Genomic DNA, 12362 nt, shown 5'->3' on the forward strand with positions numbered 1-12362 from the left:
TTTCTATTGGGGAGAAAGCGGGAGCAGGCTATTGAGTTGGATGATCAGCCATGATCATAATGAATGATGGAGCAGGCTCAAAGGGCCGAATGGCCTACTCCTGCTCCAAGTTTCTATGTTTCTAGAAGCCCGGGGAGCCATTTATAGCTTGGTGCAGCTGGGCAACTTAAGTTCAGAGAAACCCAGGGGCAGTGCTAGCTAGCAGTTTGTGAAAGAGTTGGAATTGTGCCAGTAATTAGAGGCAGAAATGCAGTTTTGTGAATCCCATAGAACACAGTTTCAGAAGAGATTAAACCATTAGGAGGTGAGCAGTCATTGAGGCAGTCCAAGTCGGGGTGGCTTATAAGGGAATTCAGAGACTAGATCCTCGAAAGTGAAGACTGGAAATCTCTCATGAGAGAACAAGAATCTTAACAATATATTGTGACTCACAGTGTTCACTGACATCTGGGTGGGTTGCTGAGAATTACGTGGGATCTGTCTTGGTTGCATCTGTCATTTAATGTGCAGCGTGTTGTGTTCAACCACAGTTGGCCTGTTAATTCATATTTACCTCATGTTAATTGTGAATGTGAAGAGTATAAGATAGATATTGTAGATTGTTTTGCTTTTCTGACTTTGTATAGTAAAGTTTATTTTGTTCGTTTAAAACCGTGGAATTTTGTGGCTGTATTCTCTTAATGGGTAACTGGGATTTCAAACTTTATTTACTTTAAACAAAAAGCTACTGGTCCCAAACCAGATTGTAACAATCTTCACATTAAGGTTTTTACTTCAAGGCCTCAGCTTGTCTCAAGAGTCAAAGCTTTAACTAGATGTTTTACCCTGGAATAGTTGGAACCAGCTTCATCTACATCTATGCGTTTGATTGTAGAATTTAACCGCCCCTATTCTATGATTTCCGAATACGTGTAGTTTGCATAATTTTTCAACATGCAATGAGAATTTGAGAGTTACTATGCCGTCTTGAAAAAAACTGTCAACAAAACAAAATTTGAATTGTTGAAACTTGATTTCAGGAAAACGGTGACATTCATTTAAATTTATTTTGCTTTTCTGTTCTGAACTGCTCGAAACAGATGACATTTGATGAGCAATACCAATGATTGAGGTTTCATTGTTGATGGTTAGAAAATAAAACAAAAAGATTGTTTATTGAGAATGGATTTCTTTTCAGGTATTTAGATTCACTTTTTCCTGAACCAATTTTGAAGCGCGAGGAAACTTCTTTTAAAGAAACTCAACAACTTAAATGTATTTTGGGTATTTTATGAAATCATGGCTCATCTGATTCTGACTAACTCTACTTTCCTGCCTGCTCCCCATAACCTTTGCCTACCTTGTAGATTAAAAATTTGTCCAAAACCACCTTGAATATATTCAAGGCTCAAGGCTTTTTGCAAGTAGCAGGTACCACAGGTACTCGAGGGCATGGTGGATAAAAGTATGAAGTCATTTTTTTTGTTTATAGTTTAGTTTTGGCCCTCTAAAAAAGGCAGCCACTTTTGTTGAGGGCTAATTTTTGCTTGTTGACAGTAGGGCAAACCAATGTCTTCTTTATTGTTTAATTTTAAAAGTTTGACCTAATGGAGGTCTTTAAAATTATGAAAGCTTTGATGAAATAGACACAGTGAGAATGCTTCCATTTGTGGGGAAGAGCAAGACTAGAGGCCATGAGTACAAGATAGTCACCAAAAAAATAATTGGGAACTCAAGAGAAACTTCTTTATCCAGAGAATGTGGAACTTAGCAATTACAGGAAGTGGTTGCAGCCAATATACAGTAGATACATTTAAGGGAGGCTAGATATGAGGAAGAAGGGAATAGAGGATTACATTGAAAGAAGTAGAAAATGCTCACCAGGTCAGGCAGCATCTGTGAAGAGAGAAACAAAAATAATGTTTCAGGTCCATTCCGATGAAAGGTCACAGACCTGAAACGTTAACTCCGCCTTTCCACGGATGCTGCCGGATCTACTGAGTATTTCCAGGATTTACTGTTTTAATTCAGATGTCCAGCTTCAGTATTTTGGTGTTGTATTAGGATACGCGTTAGAAGAGGAAAGACGGGAGGGAGCTCCAGTAGCGCGTAAAAGCTGACAGCGACTGGATGGGCCGATTGGCCTGTTGCTGCGCCGTCCATTCTATGTGATTAAAGGGAGGGCAAGTGAATCACATCGTGGATTTGTCACGGCGCAGTTGGAAGTTCCCTAACAAAGGAAAGCCCTCCCACATCCCCGAACAATAATAGTTAAGAGCCAGCGCCCCACTGGAAACTGGTTTGTTAGTAAGACAAAGTAAATGGGATAACTAATTAACTACCTACCTACCTACCTAAGTAACTAGTCCTTGGACAGGGGACAGCGGTGATGAGGAGGATGAGGCGGTAACTCGCAGAAGTTTTTTTTTTCGGGAAACTCTGACCGTTGGGAGTTGGATGGTCGGTGACGCTCGAGACACATGACTGGAACTTTCTCTCTCTCCTCCTGTGGAAAATGGCGGCCTGGACTTTCCGGGAGAAATAAGGAAAAGCTGGAAAATAAACACCACACACAAGTTGAAGGAAGTTTAATCAGCAACAATGACGCGTTGGGTTCCAAGCAAAAGGGAGAAATATGGAGTGGGTGAGTGACAATTCCTTCACAGTTGTGTCCCCAGCCATTCCTGAATGGAAGATCTTGCTGTTAAAACTAATTCTAATTGTTTTTGTTTGCAGTTTCTTTCCCTTTTCATTCCGTATATCCTCAAACCCGGGGCCCTTGGCCTCCTTCCTGAGCACCGCTCAGTCAAGGATGTTTAAATTCTTTAGCCTTCTAATGTTTCCTAATTTTGACGAATAATTAACGAAGAGGATGAATTGATCCTGGAAATCTCCCTCCGTCCACTTTTCTATCAAATGAGGCTGATTGGGTTTGAGGCGCGCCTAGTTCGAAGGCCGTGTCCATGGCGATTAGTTTTATCAGGACATGAATTCAAAACTAAATGACTCCTAAACTTAAGTCTCTCTGATTTGAAATAATTGCTGTGTAATGTTGAGATGTAAATCTGCGGATGTCTTGTTATCTCGCAAAACCAGTAGTAGCTACTCCCACTTTTTCAACCTTGAGCATAATGGCATCCACCAGTATACTTAGCTACGACTTTTACTTTGAATAGTTGTTTATTGAATTTCCACTTTGTTAGTAAAAGTATCGGCGATCTGAACTGAAAACCTTCCAGATTAGGTAAATGAAGATAATCACACCTAAAAAATAAACTTGCATTATAAGTGAAGAGCCAGAGTCGTAACACACTACAGCACCCGCTCATCACGAATGGATCACTATTCGTGATTTAAAGATATACGCTACCATGTTTATAAGATCGTGTTTTTCAGCGCACATGCTTTACCTCGGTCTGGTCCTATATGTTGAGAATAGACAAGTAATATGATAATTTAGCATTTTGTACAGACAGCTTGGAGCTTGAGCATGGAGCATAACTTTTGTAATAATGCAGCAGTTCGGGACCTGTCAGCAAAAAGGTGCATAGCAGTTAAAGCCAATTCATAGATGAAGGTTGCGCTATCCTACAAATTTGTATTTGGTCAATTAGCTCACAACTACACATCCTTTTTTTCTATTTCTAACTTTTTCCTGATTATCCATGTCTATAGTCAATGCCTTATTCAACACATGCTGGTACATAGCCTCAAGTAATGCTCCAGTATGTAGCATTTCTTTATCTGTCATTGAGACTTTATTTTCATTGTAATCTGTATTTTGGATTTCCTCCTATGTTTCTTTAATGTACTTCTTAACATGTACCTGTAATTTGGTCTCAGTCTCCTAATGCATATTGAAAATATGTGTATTAATATGTGCAGCTTGTCTCATGGTTAATATCTTAGCTTTAACATATTAATAGTTAAAGGAGGGACAATGTTAAGGGAGTACTTTGATCATGGGATTCTGATATTTTTACAAGGTAAATAAGTGACAAAGATATTTAGAGTTTGATATTTTTCTGGTTATGTGCTTGAAAGTAATTGCTATGGTCGCACACACGACTGGAAGAATGAAGTCTAAGTAAGAAAGCTTGGAAGTAACTTCTTTGTGTTAGTTTTGCAGGTAGTGTCAGGAGGTAAGCATGGTATCGGTTTGATGGTAATTAAATGTTATGTTCAACAGTATAATGCTATGTCTTGACATTATTAGGGAGTATAAATTAAAGAATGTTATGTTAAAAGGAAGTTTCGCATTCGTTCTGAAAATGTCTGACCAATGTAAGTGCCCCTGTATGGATTGAATCTAAACTTATGCTTCTGATGGATCTTGAGTTCAGTGTGTGACTTAATGTTGAATCTTCATCTAGTTTTGATTTACTGACTTTCTCCTTAAATTACTTATATACTGGGACTGGATTTTAAAATGCCAGTACAGGCTAGAATCCTATACTAAACTTCCATCAATACAATGCTGCAAGTTTTTAAATCATGAGATAGAGAAATAAGTTAAACCATTTTTTAAATTTGATAGGATAATTAAATTTGGTAATGCTTTTCTGGGATATGAAAAAGCAAATTTCAAATAAGAACCTGCTTGAAAAAGAGCCAGTCAGTGTGGAATTACACAACTTGTATTTATACATTGCTTTGAGTGAGTAAAATATCCCAAAATGCTTTGCTAGGAAGCAAAATTTGACACTGAGCTACATAAGGTGATATTGATATTGACATCTTTGGAGGTGGCAGGACAGATACAATAGCAAAGTTTGGTCAAACAGTTTGGTGCCAGAGGACTGGAGAATTGCGAATGTTACAGCTAGGCACAACAATTACAGGCCGTCAATTTAACCTTGGTGGTGGGAAGCTTTAAGAAACAATTTGGGACTAAATTAGTCACTTGGGCAAATGCTAGTTAGTTATGGAAAACCATCAAGGATTTAAGGGCAAATCATGTTTAACTAACCTGCTGGAGTTTTTTGATCAAGTAAGAGAGAGACTTGATGATGGTAATGCTGTTGATGTGGTGTACGTGGATTTCCAGAAGGGAGTTTGATAAAGTGTTGTACAACTAACTTGTGAGCAAAGTTGATGATCATGGAGTAGAAGGGTCAGTAGCATCATCAATTTGAAATTGACTGTGTGACGGGAAACAGTAATGGTGAATGTTTGTTTTCGGACTGGAGGAAAGTTTATAGTGGAGTTCCCCAGTGTTCAGTGTTAGGACATCTGCTGTTTCTGATGTATATTAATGACCTAGACTTGAGTGTACAGGACTTCATTTCAAAATTTGTGGACATTATGAAACTTGGAAGTATTGTGAATTGAGAAGAGGATAGTGTAGGACTTCAGAAGGACATAAACCGGTTGGTGCAATGGGTGGACAAGTGACAGATGAAATGTAATGTGGAGAAGTGTGAAGTGATTCATTTTGATAGGAAGAATGCAAAGAGACAATATAAAATAAAGAATTGTATTCTAAAGGGGGTGTAGGAGCAGGGGGACCTGGGTGTATGTGTGCATACATCTTTGGAGGTGGCAGGACAGATACAATAGCAACATGAGGAAAAATGTTTTCATGAAGTGAGAGAACCTGGAATGAACTGCTGGAGAGTGTGCTGGAGGCAGGTTCAATTGAAGCTTTGAGAAAGGAAGTAGATTATCTGAAATGGAAAAATGTGCAGGTCTACGGGGAAAAGGTGGGAGGGTGGCGGGGGAAGTGGCACTAGATAAATTGTTCTTTCAGAGAGCCAGCACAGACATGTTGGGTTGAATGGCCTCATTTGTGCTGTAACCATTCTATAATTCTAAAAGGTGGGTTTTAAGGAGAGTTTTTTAAAGGATAAAAGCGAGGCAGCGAGGTGGAGAGAATTCAGGAGAAAATTCCAGAACTCAGGGGCTAGGCAGCTGAAGGCATGGCTGCCAGCAGCAGAGCAATTAAAATCGGGTATCCTTACAACACCAGAATTAGAGTGCCGATATCTTGGAGTTTATAGCGGAGGGAGGGATGAGGCCAAGGAAGGATTTGGAAATAAGGATAAGAATTTTAACTGTATTCCTCTCCGCAGATGCTGTCAGACCTGCTGAGTTTTTCCAGCTATTTTTATTTTTGTTTAAGAATTTTAAACTCAAGGTGTTGATTAACAGGGGGCTGGTTTAGGGCAATGAGCAGAGGGATGATGGGCGAATGGGACTTGGTGTGAGTAAGGACATGGGCAGCAGAGTTTTGGATGAGCTTGTTTACAGAATGTGGATGGCTGACCAAGAGTGTGTTGGAGTCTAGAGGTAGCAAAGGCATGAATGAGGGTTTCAGCAGCAAGTGAACTGAGGCAAGGGTGGAGTTGAATGATAATGAGGTAAAAATACGAGGCCTTGGTGATCACACAAATATGTGGTCTGACGCTTATCTCAGTTCCATATATGTGCAAAGTTGGCGAATAGTCTGGTTCAGCCCCAGGCAGTTGCAAGCCTGAGGGATTGGTTGGTAGCTAGGGGATGGAGTTTATAACAAAGATAATGGCTTTGATCTTCCCAAAGTTTATGGAGGACCCTTCTGGTACTGGAAGTCGGACAAGCGGTCTGATTTAGTGACAGTTGAGAGGTGGTGGAGAAGTAGAGTTATGTGTAGTCAGCATACATGTGATTTCTGGCGTGTTCTGATGATGGTGCTAAAGGGTCAGTATGAAGATGAGAAATAGGAGGGGGCACAAGAATGGGAGACACCAGAGGTAACAGTATGAGGGTGGGAAGGGAAACCATTGCAGGTGATATTCTGTCTTGGATTAGATAGTAAAGTACAAAACCAAGCGAAATATGTCCCACTGAGCTGGGTGATGATGGAGAGATATTGGAGGAGGATAGTGTGGTCAACTATGTCAAAGGCTGCAGACAGTTTGAGAAAGATGAGAGGGATAAGTCATCTTTCCTGGTCATAAATGGCATTCATTGTGACTGCAAAAGTCTTTTCGGTGCAGTGGCAGCAGTGCAAACTTAGTAGAAGGATTTGGACATGGAGCCCTGGGAAAAGTGGGTGCAGATTTGCAAACTGACAACATGTTCAAGGATTTTGGAGAGAAAAGGGAGGTTGAAGATGGGCTGGTGATTTGAAAGGATGGTAGGTGTTGAGGGTTATGTTTTTGAGGAGAGGGGTGTTAACAGCGATAGATTTGAAGGAGTGGAGGGACAGAACCTGAGGGAGGAGAAAATCTATAATAATATCAGCTAACATGGGGACCAGGAAGGGAAGTTAAGTGGTCAGCAGTTCGGCGGGAATAAGGTCGAGGGAGCTGGTGGTGGGCCTCATGAACATGAGCTTGGAGGAAGCATGAAGGGGGATAGGAGAGAATGATGAGGTCAGGGCTAGGGTGGGAGGTAGTTTGGAGGAAGTTTGGCCCAGTGGGCTAGTGGAAGGGAGGAAAGTAACGGAGACAAAAACAGACAATGCTGGACAAACTCAAGTAGGCCTGGCAGTATCTGTGGAGAGAGAAACAGCGTTAATGTTTCGAGTCCGTATGACTCTTCTTCAGAGGCAGCTGATTGGATGGTCCCAACCTTTAGCGACAAAGAATCCCATGAGATCCTTGCACGAATTGTTGCAGGTAAGGGTGCAAGAGGTAGTTGAGAGGGATTTAAGAAGGTGGCTTACAGAGTCGGAGCATATGTTTGCATTCCAGAATGATCTGGAATAGCGAGCAGTTTTAGCAGAAGAAAGCAGGATTCGAGAGTGTTTTATGTGGTCCAGCCAAATCTGCAGTGAATTATTAAACTGGTTCTCTGCCATATCCACTCAAGTTTACAACCCTTGGACTTAAGGGAGTGGTGTTGAGACCTGTATCTGAGGAACAACCAAGGTGGGAGTGTAATAGTTTTAGTGGGGACTGTGATATCAAAGACGGAGGTTGAACGCAGTTGGTAACTGTAAAGGCGTGTGGTGCATGGAGGGCCAAAGGCTAGGCAAATAGGATTTTGAGAGTACTGTTGTAAGTGAATTGGGGAAGAATTTTTTTCAGGGGTGTACACCTAAGGAAATAGGGTTGGGAAGGGGAATGTGGGTGGAGAGTTAAAGGAGGAAGTGATCAGAGATGACCTCATCTCTGTGATTGAATCGATGGGAGTAGCAAGGCCATGTGATATTTGAAGATCGAAGGAGTGGCTGTGAATATGGATTGGGGAATTTTCATGGTGGCAGAGATTAAGGGAGGTTAAGAAGGCAGTGAATTCAGGAATGGGAGCATGATGAATTCATTGAGGATGCGAAGTTGTTCGATGCAGAGACTGAGGAAAGAAAGTAAAGGCATCTCAATGAGAAAATTTTAATGGTACATGGTTGGGCGTAGATAAAGAGGATTTTGAATGAGGTAAGAACAGGGTGAGATGCTCAGGTGAAAGTGTCAGAGGAGTAGGGGGCAGATCAAGGTGTAATTTGATGATTAGGAACTCCTGAAAAGGGAGTAGAACCAGTTTTAATTTCCAAGAAGCTACAATTAGCGCTCTCAGTTGTAAAAACATTCAAGAAACTCTGCTATTTAAAAGTTTAAATAACTTATTTATTTACAAAGAACTAGCTTAATTGTTTTTAGAGTTGTAACCTTTACGTTGTTCAGTTAGTTGGTTGGAGGGATGACCATTGTAAATCAATGACTTCATAAGCCTGTTTACCTATTTAGTAAATTCACTTAAGTCCAGACCTCCAAGTTAAAGATATTGTGTGATGCTAAATCAGTTTAGAGATCGGCATAAGTCTGATAACTAAATGAAATTAATGATACTTGTTCATTTTCCTGGACATGTTACCACAAACCTACTTGGATCTCGAGGCAGGGATAGAATTGGATACAGATTTAGGGCTTGTTTGTCAGAGTGATCTAAGATGTGAAAACCAAAATAACACAGGATAAGGTGGTTACAAGAAAAAACAAAACGTACGGTCAAGTCAAAGAAATTGCATTCTGCCAGAGGCACAAATTTTAAAATTACTCACTGCTTCAGACTGTGACAATTGTGCACATATACCAAGTAAATACTTTTGAAACTTTTGTTTCATGTATTTACTTGCAGTCTGAGTTGTAGTCATGCTTAATCTCATCGATTTTTGTTTTTCATTTCCAATTCCTATTTTTCATCTGATGCTTTTTCAGCATTTGTCATTTTCATTCTCCCTGCTCCTCTATCTCTCTTTCCCTTCTCTCCCAGTTACTAGCTGTTTGTGTCATAAACCTGAGTGGCACCTCCAGTCCAGGTAATGCCATCTGACATCTTTTATGCTGTAGAAACCTGTAACTTACCATAAATTTGTGCCTATGGTTAAAGCAGTGTTGCTTCTTGTTTTGCTTTTCTACAAGGTGCTGGACGACTTGCCAATGTGTGTAGCATTATCCTGCTGGATAGTATGAGACACATTTTGATTCGAATGAATTAGCTTGCATTACTTTTAGTTTAAGATTTTTGGTTACTTGGTTCAGAACAGGGGTTTGAGTACATTGGCAGTCCTTGAATAAAGAATTTATAGAGGCATGCGTCAGCGATGGAAGAGCTGCATGCAGTTCATGAGATGCCAGTTGGCCATGTCTGAGATGCAGGTTGAAGCTATTGTTAATAGACTGTTTTGTGCGTTGCAATTCTACCTAATAATTTATTTATAAATGCTGAAATATAAGTTTAACTTGAAACTAAATATTGTTTGAAATTATTCAATAGACATTCATTGATAAATTGCAGTTCTGCCAAGGAACTCCAAAATATTTTCAATTGGAGTGGAATTGACAATCAACTTAATATAAGGTGTTTGTTTACAGTTTTTTGCACCTTACATTTAGCTGTTTTTGAAATAAATTTTGCATTGACTAGTTGATTGGATGGTCTTTCTCCCAAAACACTTCCTGAAGTATAGGTAGGCCCTGTGCCATCGGTCCACGTAGGTACCCATTACATAAGCAGAACTAGGAACTGAGGGATTTTAAGAAGCTAGGGGCTAAATTAAAAAGCCAAACCTCAAGTGTAATAATATCTGAACTACAAACAAATTGGCATCGGGCAAATAAGATCAGAGAGAGGAATACGTGTTTCAAAGATTGATGTGGGAGAAATGGGTTTTGAGCTATTGGGCACTGACACCAGAAGTGGAGAAATGGGAGCTGTATTGGGATGGTCTACACCTGAACCATGTGGCGACCAGTGTTCTGCCAAATTGTATAACTAAACTTTAAACTAAGCTTTAAACTAAATAGTGCGGGGAAGGGATCATGTGAGAGAATATATAGTAAAGTAGAGGGAAACAATGAAGTAATAGAGTGTAAGAGTACCACAGTGTGACAGGAAGGGACAGAACATGCAATCGTAAGAGTTTACCAGCAAACAAGGCCACATTGCAAAAATGGTAAAAAGAAAACAGAGTTCAAGGCCCTATCGCTGAGTGCACATAGCATTTGTAACAAAAATGGATGAATTGTTATCACAGAAATAAATATGCATGACTTGAAAGGCGTTACAGAGACACGGTGGAAAGGTGACCAAGGCAGGGTTCTGAATGTTGAATAGTATTTGACATATGAGAATGACAGGAAGCTAGGAAAAGGTGCTGGAGTAGCTCTGTTAATTAAGGATGACAGTTCGATACCGAAAGTTGATTAAGAGCAAGATGTTGGATCAGTTGGGTTGGGATAAGAAATAATAAAGAGAAGAGGTCACTTCTGTGAGTAGTTTATCGGCCCCCTAACAGTAACCATGCTGAAGGATGGAGCATACAGGAAGAAATAAATGGGGTGTGTAAGGCACAGCAATAACCTTAGGTGACTTTAATGTGCACATAGATTGGGTAAATCAAATTGGCAAAGCTAGCCTGGAAAATGAGTTCATAGTGTTTTCGGGGCACTTTCTTAGGGTAGTACGTTCTAGAGCCAATCGGGGAGTTCACTATCCTCGATCTTGCAATGTTCAGTGAGTTGGGATTAATCAATAACCACATGGTAAAGGAGCACCTAGGTGATAGTGATCACAACATGATAGAATTTAATGTTCAGATTGAAAGGGAGAATTGCGGATCCATGGCTAGTGTTTTAAACCTAATTAAAGGTAACTGAGGGTATGAAGGCAGAGCTGGTTAAGATGAACTGGGAAACTATGTTAAAAGGTAGCACAGTAGAGTTTCATTGGCAGACATTTAAGGAGATATTTAATAATTCTCAGCAAAGATTTATCCCAGCAAGGGAAAAAAGGCTGTTTGAGAAAGATGCATCTTTCGTGGCTAAAGGAAGTGAATGATAGTATTAAATTGAAAGAAACACTGAATAAATCTGCAAAGATTAGGAGTAGGTCAGAGGATTGGACAGATTTTAAGAACCAGCAAAGAATGATTTTAAAAGATGATAGAGGCAGAAAGAACATGAGAGAAAGCTAACTAGTAAAATAAAAGCAGATAGTAAGAGTTTCTACAAGTATTTAAATAGGAAAAGACTAACTAAAGCTAGTGTTGGTCCTCTAGAGTGAGAGTCTGGGGATTTGATAATGGAAAACAAAGAAATGGCAGAGGCATTGAACAGGTATTTTGTGTCTGTCTTCATGGTAGAAGACTTGTAAAACCTCCCAAAGATACGTGATAATCAAGAGGTGATCGGGAGGGATGAACTTAAAATGATCACAATCACCAGGGAAAAGGTGCTAGCAAAATTCAGACCTAAAGCAGACAAGTCCCCAGGACCGGATAGCCTGCATCCTATGGCCTTAAAAGTGTTGGCATAGATAGTAGATGCATTAGTTATAATCTGCCAAAATTCCTTAGATTCTGGAATAGTCCTGGCAGGTTGGAAAATAGCTAATGTAACAAGAAAGGAGGGAGGCAGAAAGTAGGAAACCATAGGCCAGTTAGCCTAACCTCTGTCATAAGGAAAGCACTAGAATCCATTATTAAGGAGGTATAGCAGGATACTGAGAAAATCACAGATGTGATCAAGCAGAGCAAACATTGCTTTATGAAAAGGAAATTATGTTTAACTAATCTATTAAGAGTTTTTTGACTAAGTAACATTCAAGGTGGATGAAGGAGAACTGGTAGATGTGTATGTAGATTTCTAAAAGACATTTGATAAGGCACCACATCAAAGGTTACTACACAAGGTATGATTGCATAGTATAGGGGGTAGCATATTAGCATGGCTATAGGATTGGTTAGCTAACAGGAAGCATAAGTGGGTTCTTTTAGGTTTGGCAAGGTGTAACTAGTGAAGTGCCAAAGGGATCAGTGCTGGGTCCTCAACTATTTACAATCTATATCAGTGACTTGGGGTGCAGGGACTGAATGTATGGTACCTAAATTTGCTAATGACACCAAGACAGTAAGTTGTCAAGAAGAGGCATAGTGCTTGCAAAGGGAAATGGACAGATTG

General features: G+C 40.0%; 1 protein-coding gene across 3 annotated transcripts in view; it reads left to right on the plus strand.

Moving 5' to 3' along the window:
• The first annotated feature begins 1790 nt into the window (after positions 1 to 1790).
• Positions 1791 to 12362, plus strand: part of dock1 (dedicator of cytokinesis 1) — a 667847-nt gene continuing 657275 nt past the window's right edge. For all 3 annotated transcript variants that reach the window (XM_078564873.1, XM_078564874.1, XM_078564875.1), the window contains exon 1: positions 1791 to 2623. In XM_078564873.1, coding sequence (XP_078420999.1) covers positions 2581 to 2623 — 43 coding nt within the window. In that variant the 5' untranslated portion in view covers positions 1791 to 2580. The remainder of the gene's footprint in view (positions 2624 to 12362) is intronic.

The sequence above is a fragment of the Cetorhinus maximus genome, chromosome 20, assembly GCF_964194155.1.
Source record: "Cetorhinus maximus chromosome 20, sCetMax3.hap1.1, whole genome shotgun sequence".
Taxonomy (NCBI): Eukaryota; Metazoa; Chordata; class Chondrichthyes; order Lamniformes; family Cetorhinidae; genus Cetorhinus; species Cetorhinus maximus.